At 37.7% G+C, this 23,975-nt stretch overlaps 2 protein-coding genes across 2 annotated transcripts; one reads left to right on the top strand and one right to left on the bottom strand.

Annotated features, from left to right (window-relative positions):
* Positions 1-315: 315 nt before the first annotated feature.
* On the top strand, positions 316-15,346 carry LOC147860028 (histone acetyltransferase HAC1-like). The gene is made up of 17 exons (XM_087324609.1): positions 316-970; positions 2,508-2,757; positions 3,487-3,598; positions 3,679-4,021; positions 4,105-4,344; positions 4,424-6,042; positions 7,075-7,371; positions 7,454-7,732; positions 7,852-7,980; positions 8,068-8,268; positions 8,374-8,516; positions 11,101-11,413; positions 11,517-11,656; positions 11,833-11,911; positions 13,239-13,631; positions 13,745-13,962; positions 14,324-15,346. The coding sequence occupies exons 2-17, from the start codon at positions 2,594-2,596 to the stop codon at positions 14,436-14,438; spliced, it is 4,785 nt and encodes a 1,594-aa protein (XP_087180735.1). The 5' UTR covers positions 316-970; positions 2,508-2,593; the 3' UTR covers positions 14,439-15,346.
* Positions 15,347-16,771: 1,425 nt separating this feature from the next.
* On the bottom strand, positions 16,772-19,355 carry LOC147860027 (Plastid-lipid associated protein PAP / fibrillin family protein). Its single transcript, XM_087324746.1, has 3 exons — positions 18,552-19,355; positions 17,975-18,170; positions 16,772-17,189 (listed from the first exon to the last, which is right to left on the bottom strand). Exons 1-3 carry the CDS (start codon positions 19,082-19,084, stop codon positions 16,872-16,874), a joined length of 1,047 nt encoding a protein of 348 aa, XP_087180872.1. The 5' UTR covers positions 19,085-19,355; the 3' UTR covers positions 16,772-16,871.
* Between the last annotated feature and the right edge of the window lie 4,620 nt (positions 19,356-23,975).

Raw genomic sequence — 23,975 nt, 5'->3', positions numbered from 1 at the left:
CACGAGCATTTGGAAGATGTGTCTATATATGTTTTGTCTAGGGGTCAGACCGGGAGAACATAGGATTTGTTTTGTTTTGTTTGTTGTGTGTGTGTGTGTGTTGGGGGGGGGGGGTATTTTGGGGAATTCTCCAAAACCAAGTTTAACTAACTAATTGCTCCAAATCCTACTTCATTTTAATTTTCTTATTTTCCGTTTATGTATTTACTTTTTAATTAATTATTATTATGTTTTTCCGGAGGTAAAAAAACAATTTCCTGCTCCGACGCGATTACTCACCATCGCCATCATCACATCCGATCACACACACACACACACACACACACACACACACAGAAAGAAAGAAAGAACAGAGATAGAGATAGAGATCGAGATCAGAGCTCAGTCCAGAAAACATCTCTGCAAATTCTCATGAAGTCTCTCCATCGCCATCGCCTCAGATCTTCTCCCTTTTTTCACCCAGGATCAACACGCCCAACAGATCAGTAACAGAGAAAGTGACAGAGGAATCCATGTCCCCGCCCTCTCGTTCGTTTCTTCATCCATTTATTTGTTTGATTGATCGATCCGTCTGTTGATCCCTTGCCATTGAAAGTTAGGGTTTTCTCTCTATCTCATGTCTGTCTCTGGCTCTTCTGAGAAAATAAGAGAAACAAAGCGAAGCAAAAAGTGAAGTAAAAAGGAGTAAAAACAAATGAGTGAAGAAGATAAGATAGCATATAAATCTACTTACTCTTTAAATATCAATTTGTTTAATTTAGAGGGAAAAGCTCCTGTTTGTTTTTCAAAAGAGACAGGAGAAATCTGTTCTTCTTCAAGCTAATTATTTATTGAATTTTAGCCTTAATTCGGTATTCGGATTTAATTAATCAAATTCAAGTTTTCAACAAAAAAGAAAGGGGAGAACTTTACATCAGTTCGATCATATTTGGAACGAGTATGGACAATTTCAGAATTCCTAATTTCACAGGTTCCTTTTCTCTTTACTTTTAACTATTAAATAGCTATAATTGGGCCATATACAAAAAAAATGCTCTTATCCACGCAAACCTACTATACCAAGTGTTTGGGAAAAAAAGAAAATTTATCATAAGATCATATAGAAAATCGTATCTAAATTTGCTAAATTTAGTTCTTGACATATATCTCATTATTTTGGAAGTTTCAGTCTCTAGACATGCAAGTTAATAATTACATCACATTTAATTCCTATACATTGAATTGTTTTTTGAATAATGCAAGTGGAAATTGCAGAAAATTTAGTTTTTTTTGCTTCAAAGAATGCAACCTATTCATCTAGAAAAAGAGCTACTATAAATATTTGAAATGTATCATATATCTTGGAATCATCATTGATCAGGAAGTGATCCCATCAAATTGTTTTTTTGAATAATGCAAGTGGAAACTATAGAAAGTTTAGGTTTCTTTTTGCTTCAAAGAATGCAACCTATTCTATAACCTAGGAAAAGAGCTACTATAAATGTTTGAGATGTATTATACATCTTGGAACAATCATTGATCAATATGAAATATTCAGGAGGTGATACCTATCATCCTGACTGAAATAGAAGAATGTACATAGATGTAGCATTCATTTATATTATAATAAATGTCTTACGTGCTTACTGTAAGAATGATAGTGAATGTGCCAATGGTATCTGTAAATTGTGGTTGACTCTAGTTTTTTAGAAAATGAAGAGAGTTTTAAATTCTGTTGACACTCAACCACATGCCCAAAGAAAAAGAGTTATTATCAAACTTTAAAATCTTCTAGATAAACTGTTAATCAATTGAAAATAATTAAGATAAATTTCTCCGAGTCAGACCATGCCACACTAACAACTTCTGTTTCAGTTTATCAAAATACTTGCTAGTTGAAATATTTGCCAATACTTTTGAAAATTTGAACTGGTTTGTATGCGAGTAATCTCATGGAAATTTGGTTTTATGCATCTCAAAAAGACCATAATGGTCTATGAGACTTGACAAAGGTTACAACTATTTATGTTAACTTGTCAATGTGAGCAACAAAAGTGGTCTTTCTCCTCTTATTTCCCAAAACTAAATAGTTTCAATGTAATCATGAATAAGCAACAACCAGTTTTGGTGCCTAATAATTCAAACTGAAATTACTGCCCTCTGAAAATATCCATCCGGGGGTGATCCAGTATGGAATGTAGGTGGGATGAGGGGGATTTCTTTGATGCTGTGTGGTGTGTGTTTGCTCTGATCAAAGATTTTGGAATAGTCAAATATGTTAGAATGCTAGTTTTCAGTTAAAATATACCATATCTCTGGTTTCAATGAGCTCAGTCTCTGATTGAGTAGAAGATTATATAGTGCATAATAACACCAATTCAGTTATTGTAGGAATGGTGATGAATGTGCCAGTGAGTCTGGAAAATGCATTGAACAACTCGTGTGAAAATTTTACGAAGATGTATTAAAAATATAGACCCTATGCCAGTGCACTCGATAAATCAGATATCTGATTGGTGGAATTGCAGATGTGATGGTTGGTCACATGAATGAGATTCATGCATCTTAGCAAAGGATATATACACAGAGATCGATATATAGAGGTACTTGAGAGATGCAAGCACAATCTCAACTATCCGAGCAACCACCTGGACATGTATCTGGACAGTTAACTGCCCCATCTCAGAATATGAACTCATTGACATCAAATGGAGGAACTCGGGGATCATGGCATACCGAATCAGACGTTGGAACAAGGCGAATGGTTGCAGAAAAGATGTGAGTTGGTCCCCTCTTCCCCCAAAAAATAAAAATAAATAAAAAATAAAAAACGTGGAGTATGTAGTCTACAGCTAAATGTTTGTAAAAAGCCAGGAAGTATGGATGCATATATTTGCAATAACTACTCCATATTGGTGTGTAGGCATACGTCTTATAAGTTGCCTCTTATGTAGATACAAATAGATACTTTGGTTACAGTACGAATGTTTGTCTGAGGACATGTTACTTAGTCAGATGACCACTATTACTTAGGATTGCAGGGCAAAGTGTGTTAAGGGAATGCGTGTCAAGAACAAAAGCCAACAATAAGAATCTATTCAGGCATTCTTACATAATCATCAGTATTTTGAACCAGCAGACCGATTGTCCCATGTTGGTAACCATATGATACCTGATGATTGTCTTAGGGCATACTGTGAAGTCAGATGGTAGTATTAATATTATCCATATTCAGGTTGCTGATATAACCATCAGGTTTCAGAATTGGTAGATAATATATCGGAGATAGTGCAGGGTGTAGCTGCACCCATATTGTATCATCTTATCTCTCCACTGATAATGTTGTTGAACAGGCTGCTATAATGTGATTTCTGTTATTTTTTCCCACAACCTTATAAAGTGAATGCATGTCTGTGATTTTAATAGAAGCTTTAGCAATATGAAGAATGCAATCTCTTCCCTGGTTATAGTCAATGTAATTATTTTTGTTGATAATTTGGACCTCAGTTTGCTTCTCTTTGAAAAGCGCAAACCTCGACTCACTCTCGAATGGCAACAAAGGCTTCCTGAATTGGTTAAGCGTTTGGAAGAGTCACTTTATCGAGATGCTAGGTCAAAGGTATTTAGGATAAAATCACTGAACAAAATTTAGTCCAGAGGAGTTTTGAACTGTAACTGTATGCTTCATGCTATTTCTAGGAAGAATATGCAGATATTTCTACATTGGAGCAACGTCTTCAAGCTACTGTGAAAAATGGACCTGCAAGAAACAATCTTGCTGCTGGGATTCGTGGAATGAATGCATCAAGCTCTACTATGGTTCCAACTCCAGGCGTAATACCTTCATCCTTAAATGGATGTACAATGATACCCACCCCAGGGGCTATAAATACAAATTCCAATAATAGTTTAGGAAATGTGACACCACCTGGCTCTACCTCCCAAACTAACGTAAGCAATATGGTTCCAACACCTGGGATTCACACCAATTTGCTGATGCACAGTGAATCCTCAACTCTAAATGCAGGAAATACAATTTCAGGTCAGAGGCCAAGGTTGATCATGTACAGTTGATGATTGTTGAGTGTGATCAAAAGATTTAACAGGTGATACATTATATTGCAGGAGGTGTTCAGTCGCAGAAACAACCATACAACACTGGATCAAGTGGACTTATGAATAGGAATGTAAATGTGGAACTGGCTGGAAGTATGGCCAATAACATGCAGAGGAAGTTCACATATGTAAATGGGAACGTGGCAAATGGACCACTGAATTTTTCAAACCCCCCTATGTACACAGCACCTCGGTTTGGTAATATGCCACCACAGGGTCTGCAACATCAACAGCGTATGCCAATTCAATGTAAGCTATACGATTTCCATTTCGTAGTTGCCTTGAGATAGCCTTATTTTTTAAGCTTTATTATTATTTGTTTTCACAGCCACAAGACCTAGTCATTTGACTGCGAATTCTACCAATCTTGCACAACCTGGCAGCTTTTATAGTTCAGTCTCAAATGGTGTTCCATCTAACAATCCAAACATGCATGCTCAAGGAGGATTTCAGGCTTCTAAAATGATACCAGTTCCTGGTTTGCCTTCTCAGCAATTGGGTATGCAGCCACAGAAACCTCAGCAGCCTCAGCCACGAGAACAGAAATTATTGCACATGAAATCTCAGCAAAAAATGGCGAGTGCAGGAAGAAAGCAACGGAAAGTGGAACTAATCAAAACTGAAACATCTCAGCAGTTAGATGATGAGAGACAGCCAATTCTGGGCTCGCGAATGTCGTTGCCCCATTCTTTACCCAGCCAAGAGGAGAGCAAGCCCCTCAAACAATTGAATCAGCAAAGCACACCTATGTCTAGTGATCATCATGATCGCGTAGCTTTAGGGCAGAGTCAATTGTTTGACAAAGGTGTCGAAGAACTTGTTGAGAAAAAGCCAGATATAGAGCAGCAGAAGCAGCATTTGTCATCTCATTCCCTTGCTGAGGATCGTGAATGGCAAGAAAAGCAACAGGTTGCTACATCTCAACTGAAGTCTGAAGTGGCAAAGGAGATGGAAAATTGTGTTTCACCATTGCATGCTGCAGATAATACCACTGGAAATTTTACAGGGAAGGCATTACCTAGTGGCATTGCAGATCCTCAAATGACACGACCATTTTTGAAGCAGCAACGCTGGCTTCTGTTTCTACGCCATGCGAGCAAATGCACTGCTCCTGAAGGACAATGCCAAGTAACACCTCACTGTGACACTGCTAGGCAGTTATGGATGCATATAGGCAAATGCAACGATCGAAACTGCCAGTATGCTCGTTGTCATGTTTCACAAACACTTGTAAGACATCATCAAAATTGTCGTGATGCGCAGTGTCCAGTTTGTGCTCCAGTTCGTCATAAAATTGCAATACAGCACATGCAAGCAACCCAACCCAGTAGGTCTATAACTAATGCAACTACATCCAATGCTTCGCGATCAAATGATCAAATTGTTACTCCACCTGCAGCGATGGATGTAGATGCATCATTCAATAGATCTATGGGTATGAGCACTGCGAGCAATTTAGATGTTAATGCACCGCCAGCCAAGAGAATGAAGATTGAACCAACAGAGATAGCTGTTGATGCTCCTGCCATTATAGGGGGTCTGAAAGTTGAGCCATGTCAGGAAACTGTATCTCCTGTAGGGGTTGCAAAGATTGGAGCTCAAGAAGTGAATGAATCAACAGCTCCATGTGTGAAGCCAGAAGTGTCAGCTTCACTGAATGATAAGGCCCCAGCTCAATGTAGCCATGTTAAATCAGAGCAAGGAGTGTTGGAGCAAGGGGTAGAGGATATTGCTGTTAAGCAGGACCTGTCCAGTGTAGGTTTGAGTAAAGTACCTGCTTATATTACACAAGAACTGCAGCAGGAAAAAGTTGCATCTCCTTTGGGAGAGCTTGGCAATAATTTAAAAGGTGGGAAGCCAAAGGTTAAAGGTGTCACATTAACTGAACTCTTTACGCCTGATCAGATTAGAGAGCACATCATAGGCTTGCGTCAATGGGTTGGACAGGTACATTATGTTATAATAGTCACATTGACGCATTTGTGTATTCTTTGATTAGTGATTGTTTAGTCTTAGGAATAATCTAATATTAAAGGAAACATATGCGATTGGGTCAGGGTAACTTGCCCAATATTACATGTTATAGTGATAGTTCAATGATTGGTTGGAACCTAACTTTCTCAACAAAAGAGAAATCTTTCCTCAATTCCTGAGGCATTCTCAGATTTTCTTAATTGGTTCCTTGGAGACATTGTTTGGCAGTAGACTTTTACACAGTGGTGCAATTCACAAAGGCACTTTGCAACATTGACTGAGATATTATAGCTGTTTACTTGTATTTACTGCTTTTGCACAACCATCAGAATTAGGCCATTTGTCAATTCTGGTGGTTTTTTCCTTGAGTTATATAGACTTTGAAAGTGTGTTTAATTGCAAGGAAAGGGATAACTTGCAGAATAGCATAGACATTTTAAAGATACAAAGAAAGTAGAAAAGATCTTATGCCGCAGATCTGACTGTGGAGAATCATAGGTTATGAAATTTCTTCAATCTCTGAATGGCCAGAGAAGTCACAGACGAGATCTCATTGCATCCAAAGAAGAACTATCAAGAAATTTATGGTATTTCGTAGAGATCAAGAAGACAACCATAACAACCTAAACCAAGGGTATGAAGAGTTTTAACCATGACTTTATATAGTAGAGATTGCAGAAAGAAAAGATCAAACAAATAGTCCAGAAAAAATCTCGCAATCATACTTACATACAAGTCCTGGATGATCTGGATAAGGTGACTTAGTTTTCAACCCAAGGATGAAAAGGTAAGGTGAACACTGATGAAGGTTGAAATGTCTGGAAACTCACGTCTACTTTTCTGGAACATGGTCATCATTGATTTTTATTTTCAGTAGAATTACGAGTGGTTTATATTTGTTAACTACAGTCTTAAAATAGTAACTATTCCATGTGATATATAATACTCTTATAAGAGAATCCTGTTTTATTTTTGTTTTGAGCTGAAATTGGCTTTTATTTTCAGAGCAAGACGAAAGCAGAAAAAAATCAAGCTATGGAGCATCGAATGAGTGAGAGTTCCTGTCAACTTTGTGCAGTAGAAACTTTAACATTTGAACCACCTCCTATATACTGTACACCATGTGGGGCACGCATAAAACGGAATGCATTTTACTGGACAATGCAAGTTGGAGAAACCCGTCATTATATTTGTATACCTTGTTACAATGATCCACGGGCTGAAACTGTTGATATTGATGGAATCAATTACCCTAAATCAAAGCTCGAGAAACGAAAGAATGATGAAGAAACTGAAGAGCCGGTATGGTTAGTTCTTACATTAAAGGTATTTATGAATCTTATATTCGTAAATCCTACATGAATCTGATGAGTTGATCTGGCAGTGGGTGCAATGTGACAAATGTGAGAAGTGGCAACATCAAGTTTGTGCATTGTTCAATATGCGCAGAAATGACGGTGGCCAAGCTGAGTATACGTGTCCACAGTGCTTGATGGAAGAGGTTGAGAGAGGGGAAAGGAAACCTCTTCCGCAAAGTGCTGTACTTGGAGCTAAAGATCTGCCTAGGACACTATTGAGTGACCATATAGAACAACGGTTAGTTAAGAGACTCAAACAGGAGAGACACGAACGTGCTCGAGCTCAAGGAAAGAGCTTCGATGAAGTAAGTTTGATCTGGTTCAGTTTTGTTGGCATTGTAGATGGATAACAAGGCTCTTGATAGGTCTAAAACACACCAGTGGACAGTTTGATTTCTGTTTAATTTATCCATGGTTCATGCAGGTACCTGGAGCAGATTCGTTAGTGGTCAGAATCGTATCATCGGTGGATAAGAAATTGGAAGTGAAACAGCGATTCCTAGAGATGTTTCAAGAGGAGGATTATGCCTCAGAATTCCCATATAAGTCAAAGGCAAGTGCAGGATGATTATGAAAATTTAATGCTCTTTTTCCAGGCAGTAAACTGAAATTTAAAAATAACATTCCGGAAATGCCACAGGTGCTGTTACTATTCCAAAAGATTGAAGGTGTAGAAGTGTGCCTGTTTGGGATGTACGTGCAAGAATTTGGTATAGAAGCTGCCCAACCAAATCAGCGCCGAGTCTACCTCTCATACCTGGATTCAGTAAAATATTTCAGGCCTGATGTCAGGACTGTCCATGGAGAAGCTCTTCGAACCTTTGTTTACCATGAAATCTTGGTATGCATATAAGGAATTCACAGATGTTTTAGTTGTATTGTCCAACCTTGCATGATTTATTCTTTTCTATGTTTTCAAGTTTCTTTCCTTTCATTATATGAGCAGATAGGATACCTGGATTACTGCAAGCAGCGAGGTTTTACTAGCTGCTATATTTGGGCTTGTCCTCCTCTGAAAGGAGAAGACTATATTCTTTACTGTCATCCAGAAATACAAAAAACACCAAAATCAGATAAGCTGCGGGAGTGGTGAGTTTTACTGATTTACCTGCAAAGATTCAATGGGTATTTGATTTGAAAGATTCTAATTCATGCCTTGGTTGCATTAAAAAAATTAGATTTCGGGGGTTTATTATTGCATTGGGCTAAGAATAAACATGAGCTACTTAGTGGATACACATGCATGGGATTTTCTAGCTCGTAATTCAGGATAAATTCAAAGTGATTCGAAAGAAAGAAAGGAAAGCTATATTAACATATTTTAAGAGGCCGAAATGGCTTAAAATGATGTCTCATCTTTAAGACCAACAAACCAAAATATATATAGCTAAATATGTTGTAGTAAAAAATCGAATTATCTTATACTTCCGATTCTGAACTCAGACTGAAATTTTTGCCATTGAATAGCACCTAGGCAGATTTCCAAAAGCTAGGGAAGCACCATTGGTGCTGGGTGATAATGGCCTTCACATGTTGAGGACAGGTTTGACAGAGTTGTGGTCCACCTGGTCATGGCCTGTGTGCACGCCACATTTGCTGTTGCAAGATCTTTGTGCCTGATCATTTTTATTACTTCATCTATGTGAGATAGGTAGATTTTATTATCGTCTTCAAAGGTCAAATATGACCTATGAGACCAATAGAAAAGTGTTTTCACATAATACATGTAAAGAGTGACTCTTGATGTCACAATTCAGAGTGCACAATGACTGTTGAGAGAAATTAATTCGAGGATCAGGTTTTATCGAAGATGTGTGGAAATCATAGTATCAGAATTGTGATACTCACACTCCTTAACTTGTTTAAGTCAAAATATGCATAGCCAACCACTCTCAGCGCATGTTCCCAACATCCTACTCACATCAAAGTGGGTGTCAACCAAGTTGTATGGAACCCATGTTTGAGATTACAAACAACGGGATGTGCTCAAACATGTATCAACGTATGTGGTTTCCCCATTTAGTGCCCATTTAGTGAAGAATATGTAATTAAGTGAAAAAGTGAAGCATGAAGCTTCACCATTTTTCCATGTCATGGTACATTGGTGTCGTAAAAAGGGCTCTTTCAACAAAGGACTCTAATCATGCATCATGAACAAATTATATCTTGGATCCAACCAGAACAAAACATTTTGCTCTTATGTGTCTTTTGGATCTTTTTGCTTGCTTCCCTAGGAATTTAATCCGAGGGACTTTTTTGAATTTTAAGCATGTACTCAACAACCCTTCACATGACCATGATCTCAAGGGAAGTGATCCCTTCGAAAGTAGGATGGTTTATGGCTTTTGTTTCTTGACTTTGAGAAACTTTGTTAGAAAATGATTTTAGACATTTTCAAACTCTTTCTAAGCGAACTTAGCGATGCTACCACCCCTACTCCATAGAGAAACATGGGTTTCAACAAAGTATCGAAAATATATTTCTTGAGAACCCAACATTTAATTTGACTATGTAAAAGAATGAACAACTAAAAGAAAAGAAGGATGATGTGGCCATGGCCCAAATAAACTTGCCTGCGTGCATGAGAAATTATAGCTCTTTGTAAATATTGTGGTTGAGACCCTACTTGTGTAGCCCTTGATCAAGTTGTAGCGTAGGAAACAGGGGATAACGTGGTGCTAAAGGAGATTTTGATGGTTCATTGTGGATGAGGTCTCTATACATTTTTTTTATTTCTAGCAATAACAGTCCTAAGCATCATGGATCTTTGTATTCCACTAATTTGTGTGGGCCAAACCACTGTTGAAAGAGGCAGTGGTATCTTCCCTTTGTCCTGACCTGCCCTAACACACTACACAAAGCATAAGAGAGAGAAGAAGAAAAAATTCATATTTAAGTCCTTGGAATACCTTACAAAAAGTTAATATACCATATCAGCACTTAGGTATTTAGGTACTTAGGCATTTGGAACATTATTGGAGCAAGAAACTTGGGCTTTAAATATTATCGCTTTAGTTTTGAGGCAGATATTAATGAAGTTATGATTCCAGATGAGTGAATATTCCTATATAATGTGTGTAGTATTCACCTAGGATTGGGTTAATGAATGCGTTCTATTATTGCTCACCCCTCTTAGTAGAGAGTGTCCCCAGAGGGGGAATGCTTATAGCATTTCTCTATTCATCATAATCTTCAAACTGTTAAGTACTCATCTTTTACTTAGTGCACTCATTTCTTATATCGTTAATTGAAAAGAAATGATTGAATAGAAAATTCTAATAGGGAGTTGTAATGTCAGTAGTATTCTTCTGGTCCTCCTGCATGTCTTGATACGGTATAGAAGGTCTACAGAAGCAAATGCCCTTTTGTAAAAAGGACACAATATTCCAACAGAAATCAGAAAATTGTACAAAATAAGAGCAAATATTTTTTTGATCATTGAGCAAAACCTTCACTAATATTGCAGTTTTTAAGGACTTTACATTCACCTCCTTTATATGTTATTTGTTTTAGGTATAGTTTTAGAACTTTTTGATTTATGTCATAGTGCTTTCACATAAGCTATTTTTACACCCATAATTTGGTTCTAGAGTATTGTTACCATTAAAATTCTATCCAAATAACTTATTTCTTTGTTTACTTAATTTACACATGGCATGCTGTAAACTGGCAGGTACCTTTCAATGCTTCGCAAGGCATGTAATGAAAATATTGTAGTTGAGCTAACAAACATGTATGATCACTTTTTTGTTTCAATTGACGAAACAAAGGCAAAGGTTACAGCCGCTCGTTTACCCTATTTCGATGGAGATTATTGGCCAGGAGCAGCAGAAGATATGATAATGCAATTGCAAGAGGAAGAAGTTAGCCAACGGCAGCAAAAGAAAGGAAAAACTAAAAATGCCATGACTAAAAGATCTGCTAAAACTGCCACACAGGCTGAGTTGGCAAGTAATGCTTCTAAAGATTTGCAGCTAATGCATAAGGTGATTTTTTGGAGGAAACTTAAAATATTTTACTTTTTCTTCAATTATAATATGGATTTATTTGCTATTATCTAATACATATTATAACTCAATATTCTTCCAGCTGGGAGAGACTATACGCCCTATAAAGGAGGATTTTATAATGGTCCATTTGCAGTTTAGTTGTTCTCATTGCTCCAATTTCATTCTTTCTGGTCGTCGATGGATTTGTAAACAATGCAAAGGTTTTCATATATGTGATAGGTACATGATACATACTTTCTTGGTTTAGGTGCTTGTTTATTTCAGGTATATGGCAGTATTGCTGTAAAGAAAATAGCCAATGCATATTTGGCATCATGTTCATAAGTAAATTTGCTGGGAATATCCTTATTATCTTACATGCAGAATTTCTGACTTGCTTTATCTTTGTTTTATAGGTGCTATAATACAGAACAAAAATGTGATGAACGAGAAAGACATCCAAGCAATAGTAAAGAATTCCATCCTTTGTTTCCAGTATGTATTTTTGAACGTTTGAAACTCGTAAGAAGATTTGTTTTTTAAAGAGGGCTAACTGTTATCTTATTAATAACTAGTGTCAATGAAGTTGTAACATTTACGAGAAATTGATTTCGCTTTCAGCTTCCTCACTTGCACATAAGTTCTTCCACCTTTGTCTACCTGTATTTAATATATAGGGTTTCCAGCTTGATTATTTGCGTTAAGGTTTCAGCCCATAGCTCCTGAATTTTATGTTGCACCCCTTACATTAAGTTAACAATGTCCTATTCACAAGATTTCCATCACGTTTGGGTGTTTCTTTGTGCTTATGTTGACTTCAAGTGATAGATTATAAGTTGACATCACAGTATGAGTTGGGTTCTGACATTCACAGTGTAAGCCTAAGAAAATATCCAAGTGCAAAAACGTAAAGAGGAATTTTCAAACATCGTAATGTTTCTCATGTTACCACTAAATGGCCATTCAATATGTCCTCCTGTGAGACATCTTCTGTGGCACATAAACCATGGTTCTATTAAGGTTAGAGTTAAATATTCAATATATTCATATGTAAAGAAGGGAAGGACTTCTGGAATGTAATATATTGGCTTAATTACCATAAACAAAAACGTGTAGATCAACTTAAGTATGCAGACCATGTTATTTGAAACGGAACTGGTTATTCAGGATTCAGGTGAAAAATCATGAAAAATGAATAAATATTAGCTTTGGCTTACTTTTAAATCTAGTGCTGAATTCAAGCTCCTTAAATGTACTTGCTATGAATATTTATGCCTAAGGAGTGCACAACCTTCAAAGTTGCATTGTAACCTGTACTGCAAAGATACCGTGTGGTAATTGAGCTGTAATTCCAGGATGAGATCGGACAATGCTAATGGTTCCCTAGATTTAGTCTGCATCTCATGACATGCCCTTGCGTATAAATGAAATATAATGTTATATTAACTAACGCCTTCAGAAGGCCAAAAAGACCTGTGAAAACTAAAGATATTACATCCAGGCAGATCTGGTACAATTTTTTATATCCAGGGATAAAGCACTAAAGTAAATAGAGCAGAAATGAAACTGATAATACATGAATGACTATGTTGGGGAAGGGCATGATTTACGATATTTAGGAAGAGCTTAGGAAGATAAAAAAGAAATTATGGTTAGGATATGGCTGTTGCCCAAGACCCGGATCATCTTCAGGACTTTAGTTAATTTACGTGGATGCTGCTTATTACATCATCTTCTGGTATTTTATTTATTGCCTTTAACAAAATAACACAATTACATTATCATCTTCTGGGCATATGACAAAATATCTGGATGGCAACAGGTAGAGTTGGGTGAACCTTTGGATGACACAAGAGACAGGGATGAAATCGTGGAGAGTGAATTTTTTGACACACGGCAAGCATTCCTAAGTCTGTGTCAGGGAAACCATTATCAATATGATACATTGCGTCGAGCAAAACACTCTTCTATGATGGTGCTTTACCATTTACATAATCCAACAGCTCCAGCATTTGTAACCACTTGTAACACCTGTCATTGTGATATTGAGACTGGTCAAGGATGGCGTTGCGAAACATGTCCAGATTTTGATATTTGTAATTCATGCTATTCGAAAGACGATTCTGTAAAGCATCCACACAAGTTGTCACCCCACCAGTCTGCTGCAGAGCGTGATACACAAAGCAAGGAAGCTAGACAACAGCGTGTTTTACAGGTACAGATATGAATTGTAATTTGTATTAGCACCTGATACTTAGTGTAATGGATCGATTATCATTATGTGTATATGAGAGAGAGAGAATTGACATTATTTTATATATTGAACAGCTTCGAAAGATGTTAGACCTACTAGTACATGCATCACAGTGCGGCTCTGCACAATGTCTCTACCCAAATTGTCGCAGAGTGAAGGGACTTTTTCGTCATGGTATGTGCTGTAAAGTTCGAGCATCCGGTGGATGTCACTTGTGTAAGAAGATGTGGTACCTTCTACAATTACATGCTCGTGCCTGTAAGGAGTCTGAATGTAAAGTGCCTCGTTGCAAGTGAGTACTTTTGTTATATTGTTTGGCATCTGAAGTTGAAAGCATGGTTGACTTGACCCACAATTATGGGTATTTAGTTTTCCGAACAGTTCATCTAATAACAAGATATCACCAATTCAAAGATTCTAAGCAAAAATGAAGCAAGAGAGGAATTAGAAGAGGATGAAAATCTGCTAGTCTTTAAAATAACTTCAAACCACTAGTTCTTTATTATTTTTTTAGAACAATCTTCTCAACACTTTCTGTCATAGACAACTTTTTTGCTTCTAGAATACACGGCTTAGCCAGCTAAAACTGCGGAAATTAGCTATATCGTTAATGGTTTTATGAAAGAGATAAATGAGTGGATAATGTGTTGCAGGGATTTGAAAGAACATTTGAGACGACTTCAACAGCAAATGGAGTCACGACGCAGAGCTGCGGTGAAGGAGATGATGAGGCAACGTACAGCAGAGGCTGCAGCAGACACCAGCTGATTTTTTCTCTTTTTTTGTTTCATACTCACTTGAAGTGCTGAAACTCGGCATTTTACATTTTAGCTATAATGATCAAGAGAGTTCGATATATAGCTAACCTTACACTAGGATATGAATCAAAATTCTGTGGCTATGAACGAGGCCAAGGAAGTATAATTTTAGCTCTCAGCAGACCCTTCAGTTGGTTTGTTGTTTTTCATAATGCATCCTTTCTATAAAAAATGAGCTTTCTAGCTCTAGATATCTCTTACATGGGGGTTACGTGGGGAATGGGAAAACAGAGCTGGATAAGAAGAGTTTGAGTCTTAAGAACACAAACTTCCCCTTATAACTTGGCTGAAGTTCCACCAAATCAAGTCATCAGTTTGGTAATGTCAAAGACTTTCATTTGGACAAAATCAAGAACGATCAGGTCAGCTTTTCACTTTACCATTTGGCTGTTATTAATGTTGGAATATAGTTTTTCCTAGTGTAGAAGTCACATATTGTGTCCTACAAGCTGTCTGAAATGACTGTTTTGTGTGCTGCAGGATTTACCAAATGATGATAATTTGGATATATAAAACATGTGGACTTCTCCAAATGCTTACCAAATACTGACTTCATAAGTCCAATTTGGATGGAAAGAAAGAACCGTTCTGTTAGCCTTTCCGCAAAGGGTGTTCAGAGGTGTTGTAAATAGATATTTCTTCGATGTAATTTCTCATACTGGGAGAAAAGACATGATGAATCCCTTCTCAATCATAAACAGTTCCCATTGGGGGGGATTGGCGGGTGCACCTTTTCACACCACTAATTTTTTCTTGATTGATAGCAAAATGAGCATTGAAGCATGCTGATTTTTTCCTTTGTAAATTTATTATCCCCTCTCAATATATCTATCATAAAAAATTCTGAATTGATAGCAATGAGCATTATTGAGGCAGGCAGAGTTATTTTTTCAGTGTAAATTTCTGATGAGGATGGGAAATTCCTATTGGATAGGTATGCCTCAAGCTTCTGGTGACCCACTTTCGAGACGTTGTTTTGTCTCTATGTTAAAGAAAACAACATGAGAAGTTCATGTAGCCCACACAATTAGTTATACTTCCAAGTGGCTGATAGTGGAACATCTAAAAGATTATGGGGCAATATCCATGTATAAGATACCAACTATTATATACTTCAAGCGGATGATAGTGGAATGTAAGAGATTATGGGGCAACATCCATGTATCAGATACCAACTATGAGACATAAATGGTTCCACTATGTCCTTTCTCATGTCTCACGTTTTATCCTATCTTGGCTGATCTTAGTCATTCCCAGAAACTTTTTGGAGAAAGATTACAAATTTACATGTGATGGTCTTATTTAGGTTTTTAAGCTTTTTTGAAAGGTCATTGAGTGAAGAGAAAAGAGAACTTTTTATATTAAAATCAAGGAATACCTAAATGCTCTTGCTTGTCTTGACAAATCTTAATCATTGTGACATGATATATTTACTGGAAAATTACATGTGAGTCTTAGCGACGATGTTCATGTTTTTTGTGAGATCTTTGTAGAGGGAGGGAAATTTTACATTCAGTCCTAGGAACGCCCAAATGATGCATAGAAAACATACAACTCCATCACAAGTATGTATTCAAGTGCACATTCACTAGTGTCACAAGTGTAGGCTTACGTATGGTTGATAAAAAGATATCGTGGATGTCAAGAACTCAAACTGATCTATCCTAGGAGCTTCCAAGGGATTTTTAACATTTTAATCTTCAAGTTTTCTGTCAAGATGCTTCTAGGACATAATAACAGTTCTGACTCTGTCGTAGGTTAAAAACCTCATTGATGGTGATGGTTGAATGCTAGAGAAGATTCAGCATCCTATACAAATCCCCAAAACTTGTTCTTGGTTCAGCGTAACTTCCTGAACTGAATAAAGCTTCTAGTAAATTTGGCCCCTATGCTTCCCAAAGTCAATTGCAATGTTAACTGTTACTCTATCATAATCTGGTATTAATTCTATATTATTTCCTCTTTCCTTTGATCTAAGACAGTAATACCCTATATGATTTTTCATAAAGCAATTATGTTCATTTATAGACAGGTCGAGCAGAGTCCAATCACATGAATGAAACATGAGGAAGCCTTCGCAATATTATTTTCTAGAACTTCCAAAATGTCTGTTCTAGTCAAGGAAATCTCACTTACAAACACTGAAACCGGTACTAAATTCTCCCAATAAAATTTCCAATTTGCCTAATAGCAGCATTTGAGGTGGAACAGTTTATCAATAAGTCCAGGAACTTCTCAATTCCTTATCCTCCCAGTTATGTACAGCTTCCCATCACCAAGTAATAATAATAATAATAATAAATTTTCCAATTACCACGGAATCACTTGGGGAAATAAATGTTAGTACAACTACTCAATCCACATCATGAACCATGAGAATTTCTTACAAATCCTCAAGGAGAGAGCTACCCTCTTTCACAAGAACAAAGATGCTTCCACCATCGCCACGAGATATTCTAAGATCTTCATCGAGATATGTGGTTAGAAGCCAAGACTGAGCTCTATCGGTCCGGATAGGAAACTTGAGTGGAGGCTGACCCGATATCCTTTTCGCAACAGAGGATGCCGCTTCTTGCAGTGAATTAAGTAAACCTCGAGCTGGGGTGAGATCAATGTTCTGGCCCAAAAATTGAATATTCTCAGGGATCTCAATGGAATCAGTGAGCTGTGGTGTCCCAATCACTCCTTCCTCGAACTTAATCTGCCAAATGAAACAGCTAAAGTTTAAAAAGGTGTTGCCATGTCTAGCTAGTGACAATAAATGGTGGATAGCTATATGCATAGCCACGCTCTAAAGAGCCAAGCAGCCATATGCGTAGCCACTGTCTAAACAGCCAAATAGGCATATGTATAGCAATGTTCTCAACAGCCAGATAACCACAAAGGACTTTCTGGATAGGCAAATAGCCATGTCTGCAACAGTCTAAATGTGTGCAAATACATATCTGGCAATGCTATAAACAAGGTGGATAGAGTGTCTAGCGACAGTTTAAACATGACAGATAGCCATTTCTGGTGGTAGTGTTAAGGGGCTGTATAGGCAATGTCACCGTATCATAATTGGGCAGATATATCCATGCCTAAAATACCCGTAAACCATCCCTAGTGATTGCCATTAGGCCCATGTCTAGCAATAATGGTGATGGGGTGAAATTCAATGTCTACTGACGTCTACTGATGGTAACCACGTCCATTTTGCAATTTCTAGTAATACTGTCAGTGGTATGATAAATAGGTACATAGTCATGGATATATCTGCCCCATAATTGGGCAGATATATCCACGCCTAAAATACCCGTAAACCATCCCTAGTGATTGCCATTAGGCCCATGTCTAGCAATAATGGTGATGGGGTGAAATTCAATGTCTACTGATGTCTACTGATGGTAACCACGTCCATTTTGTAATTTCTAGTAATACTGTCAGTGGTAAGATGAATAGGTACATAGTCATAGAGTGGCCAATTTCCATTTAGAGGCCCCATACCTGAACTCTTTTCGGGCTTCGAATTTCAAAGGAAGCAGAAGTGCTGAAAGAAGTGGTAGCAAGAGGACCTGTGAAGGTGACTGAATTCTCAACTGTGAGAGCATTTGAATCTATAAACTGAGAAATCTCTCCCACTTTCACTAATGGCAGTGTTCCGGCTGCGAGGAGAGGGAAAAGCTCAGAGAATGATGTGTACCTGCAAACAAAAGAGAAATTTCTTTCATGAAACTAGAGAGACAAAACAAGGAGCGATTAAGGAATTGATTAGGTTTTTTAAACTTTAGTAGATTTTAGGACATTATGGTTTTGTAAAAATCCATCACTGTTTAGGCCCAGGGTTTTAGGTTTCAAGTTTTTTAATATAATAAACATATGCAAGAGATTTAGAGGTTTTGGGATTTGGGATTTGGGATTTAGGGATTTAGGGTTTTAGTAGTTTTGACATGAAAACAGAGGGGAAAGAGAATCCATGAATTTCGATGATACGATTGTGGGTGGGTACAAGAGAATTCATTTCCCGCTAAGCTGTTTAGGATTTTAGGGTTTGGAGATATGATATGATATAACTATTACTTACACAAGAATCCATTTCCCGTTGAGAAGTGGAAGAGCTTCAGTAGGGGCAGGCGTCGGGTTCTTGGATTCGATTTGCGCAATAATTTCCACAATTTCAGCTCGAACCTCACTACTGGCCTTGAGTCCACGATCGGTACCCGTAAGGTTATCAATGAGAGATTGCTTAAGCTCGACTATGATGCCATCATTCTTACTTTCATATCCACCCTTGTCTTCATCATTCTCGGCTTCTTTGGTCGTTGTAGAAACACCTTTATCCTCGGTTTCATAAGAGGTAGCGGCGATCTCTTCATCATCATTTGCTGCTGATGATGACGATGCAAAAACCCTAAATTTGTTTGATGGGTGTTTGGAAGCAAATGAGAGAGCTCGGGAGAGAGACGAACATCGAGCTGAATTAATGTTTGGGTTAAGGGTAGACTTACGGTTAGGGTTAAGGCTAAGTTTAGAGCTACAGCTCGATGTGTTAAGGTTAGAGGAGAAGTTAATGGGTGACTGTGTAGCTACAGATAATGAAGCAACGAGAGATGCCATGGCTATATACTTTAGAGCTCAAGGGGGTGAAGAGATGAATTTATGTGTGAGTGTGTGTTATTATTAACCCTTAAAAGATGCAGAGATGGTTTGTGGGCGATTACTTACTTACTTATCCGACAAATGGAGGCAAACGGAGGAGACGAGTGAATTTATGTCTTATATCAGAGAAGAAAGTCGGGTATGGGAGCTTCGCTTCGCTTCTCTTCGCTTCCTTTATGTCTGATTTGCAGAACGCAGCCGCAGATCTCCTGCGAGACCCCCCCTGTTTCTTCTACTTCTACTTCTTCTACTTCTTCTACTTCTTCTTCTTCTTCTTCTTCCTCCTCCTTTTGTTTCTCCTTGGATCCACAAAAATATTTTCAATGAATTTATTTATGTATTTTTAATGTATTATTTATTTCATTTATGTACATATGTATGTATTTGTTTTCAAATCCTCCCTCCTCCTCCAATGTGTGTGTGTGTGGTGTGTGTATATACAAGCCTGCACATATGTACATACATACATATATATTGAAAAAATATGAAGTCCACATAACAACACAAGAACCAACAAAACAAATGGAGCCCATGACCACCACATCATGAAATCAAACATAAATCCATCACTAAATGGCATTGGGTCATTGGAAGATCAGCATGTGGGGTAGACAACAATCCTACGTGTCTCTCTCTCGCTCGCTCGCTCTCTATTATATATACATACATATACATATATATTATCTCGTAATGAGACTTAACAAAAAACCAGAAAACTCTGAGGCACTAGCAATAGCCCAATGGAGAGAGAGAGAGAAGTGGTGATGATGTTGCATAAGATCATTGGAGAAGAAGAATGTGAGATGGATATCGAAGAGAGCCGATGTGGCACAAGTCTATTGGAGGAAGAAAAACATGAGTGGAGAGAGAGAGAGAGAGGGTGATGTGGCGAAAAGCTTGAGGAGGAAAATGTGAAGTAGAGACACAACCATTTGTGTGTGGTGGTCTGAGTTGCATGGCTTGTCCTGGTGATGGGCTAACCCATTTACTCTCCTTAAATTATAATAAGGCTTTTGAGCCCAACTTGTAAGCAACAAGTTTGATTTCGGTAGTCATAATAAAAAAACTCTTGTTTCATTTCAAAGTGGTAGCCTGCAGAATTCGACTTTCGAGCGATCTGAATGATTTTGCATTCATCATAGTACTCTTATTCTAGGGAATATGTAATTTGCTCCTAAATATTGGCTTTACAACATTGTCCCTTTTTTCCATGAATGTAGGTATCTTGTTAATCCAATAAATTAAGACTAAATTCAATATGAAGTCTACTTGTAATTTATTACACTTTGGGCAAATATAAAGACTAGCTAGTTACTTCTTCCTTTTCGAGGCAATATTAAAATTAGGAGTGATATATTGGTTACAAATATGCAAACATGGCAAACTTTTGAAGGGAATCCTACATCACGAATGCTATTATACAAATATTTTCTACAACTACAAGGGGGTACCATTGATCGTACACCCATATTCTTAAGATGAAAAGGGTCCTATTAATAAAACAAGCATCACATGTAAATTCTTAATTGTGCATACAACATCCATTTCTAATTTGTTTTAGTGCCTCTATTTTCACCCGCTTGAATTCAAATGGCTTTAGATGTTAATTTCAACCCATTTAATACTTGCTTGATTAATATTATTCTCTAATCTACCATATAATAAGCCTTAGAAATTAAGCACCTACGGCTTTCATCCTATATCTTTGAGGGAAAGGGATTTTCTAATTAAGGAATCTACCATGTACATAATTGCAAGGTACCCTCCAAATATATTTTTTGTTAGAGCTTAATCAAGATCAACATGATCATATAACTAATCATACGAGAATTTACAGTTGATCAATTTCTTATTTATGAAACCTAATTGCATAGAGTGAGAAGCTTTTATGTGTATGTATGCATGTATTTGTAAATATAGTTCAAGAATGTTTAGGGAATATCCTTTGAGATATTTTCATTTACCCTTGTTGCAAGACGATTCTTTGAACTTTAGCAAAAGACAACACTGTCCCACAATATCTATGCTTCTCTTGGTTTGACCATTGCGGAAAAATTCTCTTAATAAATGTTTTTCCATGTGGCTCCAATGAAGCCAAATGTTTTTTTGATAATGGGGTGAACCATCGCATAGTCTTGTATGTTAGGCAAGAGTCTATTACATGTCAGTCAAGTTCCTATTGCATGTTATGTTTGTAGAGCTTATAAATAGGCATTCCTTCTTTGTGATAGAAGCCGAAGAATAGAAAACAGTTTTCCCAAGTACTTGTGAGGTGCTTCACAAGCAAGTAAATATCTAAAAGTTGGAGTAAATATCAAGGCTGAAGCCAAATTAATATTGAATCGGGTCAAGGAATAAAGAAAGGATTGTTATTTATAAACAATAGTATAGAATTAATTGAAAACCCATATTGAATTATAATGATTTAACAATATTGGAACCTCCATCTATTTAATACACCTCGTAGTTTTGCATAAGGATCTTATAAAACCTCAAAGATGAAGTTGAGATTTAAACATACTTCGAGGATGAACCATGACAACCCTTGGCGTATATTCCTTATTAGTCACAAATAATTGGGAAACATAAGACATCCAATGAATTCTTTTAAACGACTCTACACGACTTAGTCTTCCATGGGCATATAGAAAAGAGTGTCACAATTTAGAGCAATGCCATAAGCTCAAGCAAAAGCATTAAGAGCAAAAGGTCATGCCTCTAAACCTTAATCTAGTTTTGAATTCTTGAGGTTAATGTCGAACATCTAAGTAAATTCTTTACCTCGCTAAAACTAAATGATTTGCTTCCTGTTGATGGGTGGGGGGTGGAGCCAAGATCGGCTCCACCCCCCTCCCAAGGGGGTTCGAATGTGAGGGGAGAGAGGGAAAGATGCACAGAGACTGTGTGTGTGTGTGTGTGTGTGTGAGGAGAGAGAGAGAGAGAATCGCGACACACGGTTGAGGGTAACTTCAATATTATTTTTCTCTTTTCATGCCCCACGAGTGGGGATTTATATAGTAAAAGATCTAATCATTACAAAAAGTCGAATGGACATAGGTACACCTACTTACCCCACATAACACTCACACATTCACATTTCATATTACACCTTACACACCACCTTCCACATTACATCTATACGGGTAACATATTCTTACCACGTGCACTAAGGGTTGCCATTGTCAGGAATAGTATTGAGACAGAGAAGAAATTAGTACTAAGAGAGGAATATTAGTACTAAGAGGAATAGAGGGTGTAGAACACTCGAGAGAAGGAGAGAGAGAGTGAGAGTGAGATATCGAGGGAGAGAAAATGATGATGTCAACGATATATTATGTGAGAAGAATATATAAGGAAAGCTAGGAGGCTTAAGACTGCCGTTGAACCGATTTGGTTCGAAATAATGCCTTGTGCCTCCTTTTATAGTGTTCTTAGGAGTAGTCTTGAAGCTTCTAGAATGTTCCAGAGAAATCTGGAATATACATTAATTTTCTATAGTAAAATGTAAATAAAAATACTATTCTACGTATTACAATAGACAGTGTAATGGTCAAGAGCTCAACCCATGTAACATAAGGTTATGGGTTCGAGTCTTGCCATATCATGACACTATCCCCCCTTTAAAACGACGAGTGTCACGAGTTGTTTTGGATTGAGGACCCGGTTTATCTGGATATTGACGATGAAAGTCTTCAAGAAGAGCACGAGCATTGGTCACATTCTCTATTGGTTACGCTCGTTGGGACTATATCCTAGCCAATCGACTAAATAGTCGAGCTTGTTGCGAACAATCTTAGAATCGAGGATGGCGGCAACCTCGTACTCAGGTCCATCTTCAAGTTCGATTGGGGGTGGAGGTTGTGGAATACGTCCTGGGATGGTGTTGTCGTGATAGGGTTCGAGGAGAAAACTATGAAACACCGGATGTATGCGAAGTTGCGGGGGTAGATCGAAACGAAAAGCGACATCATTAATCTTTCCGATAATACGGAAAGGACCTAATCGCCGATAATCCAACTTCTCGCATGGGCGAGTAGTCTTGATGTGTCGTCATAGTAGCCATACCCAATCTCCAATGTTAAAACTGGATGGAAGCCGATGACGATCCGCGTAAACCTTGTGTGTTTGTTGAGCTTGCTATAGACGAGTAGAAAAATCTGCTTATATCTTGCGTAACCGCTCCAAATGATCCTCTGCGCAAGGATTTGTGGGTAACTCTGGGGTTTCAAATACACACCACCAGGGGTGACAACCGTATAAGCATAAAATGGCGTAACTTTAGTCGATGAGAGGACATAGTTATTATAGGCAAATTCGACGAAGTGGAGAATATTCGCCCAATCATCCTGATTATTGCTTAGAAAGCACCGAAGATACTGCTCCAGCGTTTGATTTGTTTGTTCTGCTTGGCCGTCGGTTTGCGGGTGGTAGCCGGAGGAGAGGTTACAAGTGACCTTGAGCATTTTAAAAAGGTGCTTCTAGAATTTCGAGATGAACTGGGGTCCACGGTCGCTGATGATATTATCAGGAAGGCCATGATGCCGACATACTTCACGCATGACAATTTCAACGGTTTCTTCACTGGAGATTTCCTTAGTACATGGCAGGAAATGAGCCATCTTCGTATATCGATCTACTACTGTTAAAATCGCATTGAATCCCTTAGAGACTAGAAGATCTATGATGAAATCTAGAGCAATGGATTGCCATGGCTTGCTTGGAATTGGTAATGGTTCTAATAAACCATATGGATGATGCCTTGGCATTTTTGCTCTGCAACATGTATCACAAGTCCAAACAAAATCTTCGACAAATTGTTGCATACAGGGCCACCAGAATGATCGTTGTA

Source organism: Azolla caroliniana, unplaced genomic scaffold (assembly GCF_043228905.1).
Source record: "Azolla caroliniana isolate FFs.n. ecotype wild unplaced genomic scaffold, voAzoCaro1.0.p SCAF_9, whole genome shotgun sequence".
Taxonomy (NCBI): domain Eukaryota; kingdom Viridiplantae; phylum Streptophyta; class Polypodiopsida; order Salviniales; family Salviniaceae; genus Azolla; species Azolla caroliniana.
This window is presented reverse-complemented; position numbering and strand designations above follow the sequence as displayed.

Excerpts from the sequence above, each read along its gene's own strand:
- LOC147860028 (XM_087324609.1), top strand. The coding sequence starts at position 2,594 with ATGCAAGCACAATCTCAACTATCCGAGCAACCACCTGGACATGTATCT. Across the intron at positions 2,758-3,486 it reads CGAATGGTTGCAGAAAAGAT|TTTGCTTCTCTTTGAAAAGC; the intron begins GTGAGTTGGTCC and ends TTTGGACCTCAG. Across the intron at positions 13,963-14,323 it reads TGTAAAGTGCCTCGTTGCAA|GGATTTGAAAGAACATTTGA; the intron begins GTGAGTACTTTT and ends AATGTGTTGCAG.
- LOC147860027 (XM_087324746.1), bottom strand. The coding sequence starts at position 19,084 with ATGGCATCTCTCGTTGCTTCATTATCTGTAGCTACACAGTCACCCATT. Across the intron at positions 18,171-18,551 it reads AACGGGAAATGGATTCTTGT|GTACACATCATTCTCTGAGC; the intron begins GTAAGTAATAGT and ends TTTTGTTTGCAG. Across the intron at positions 17,190-17,974 it reads GAAGCCCGAAAAGAGTTCAG|ATTAAGTTCGAGGAAGGAGT; the intron begins GTATGGGGCCTC and ends TTCATTTGGCAG.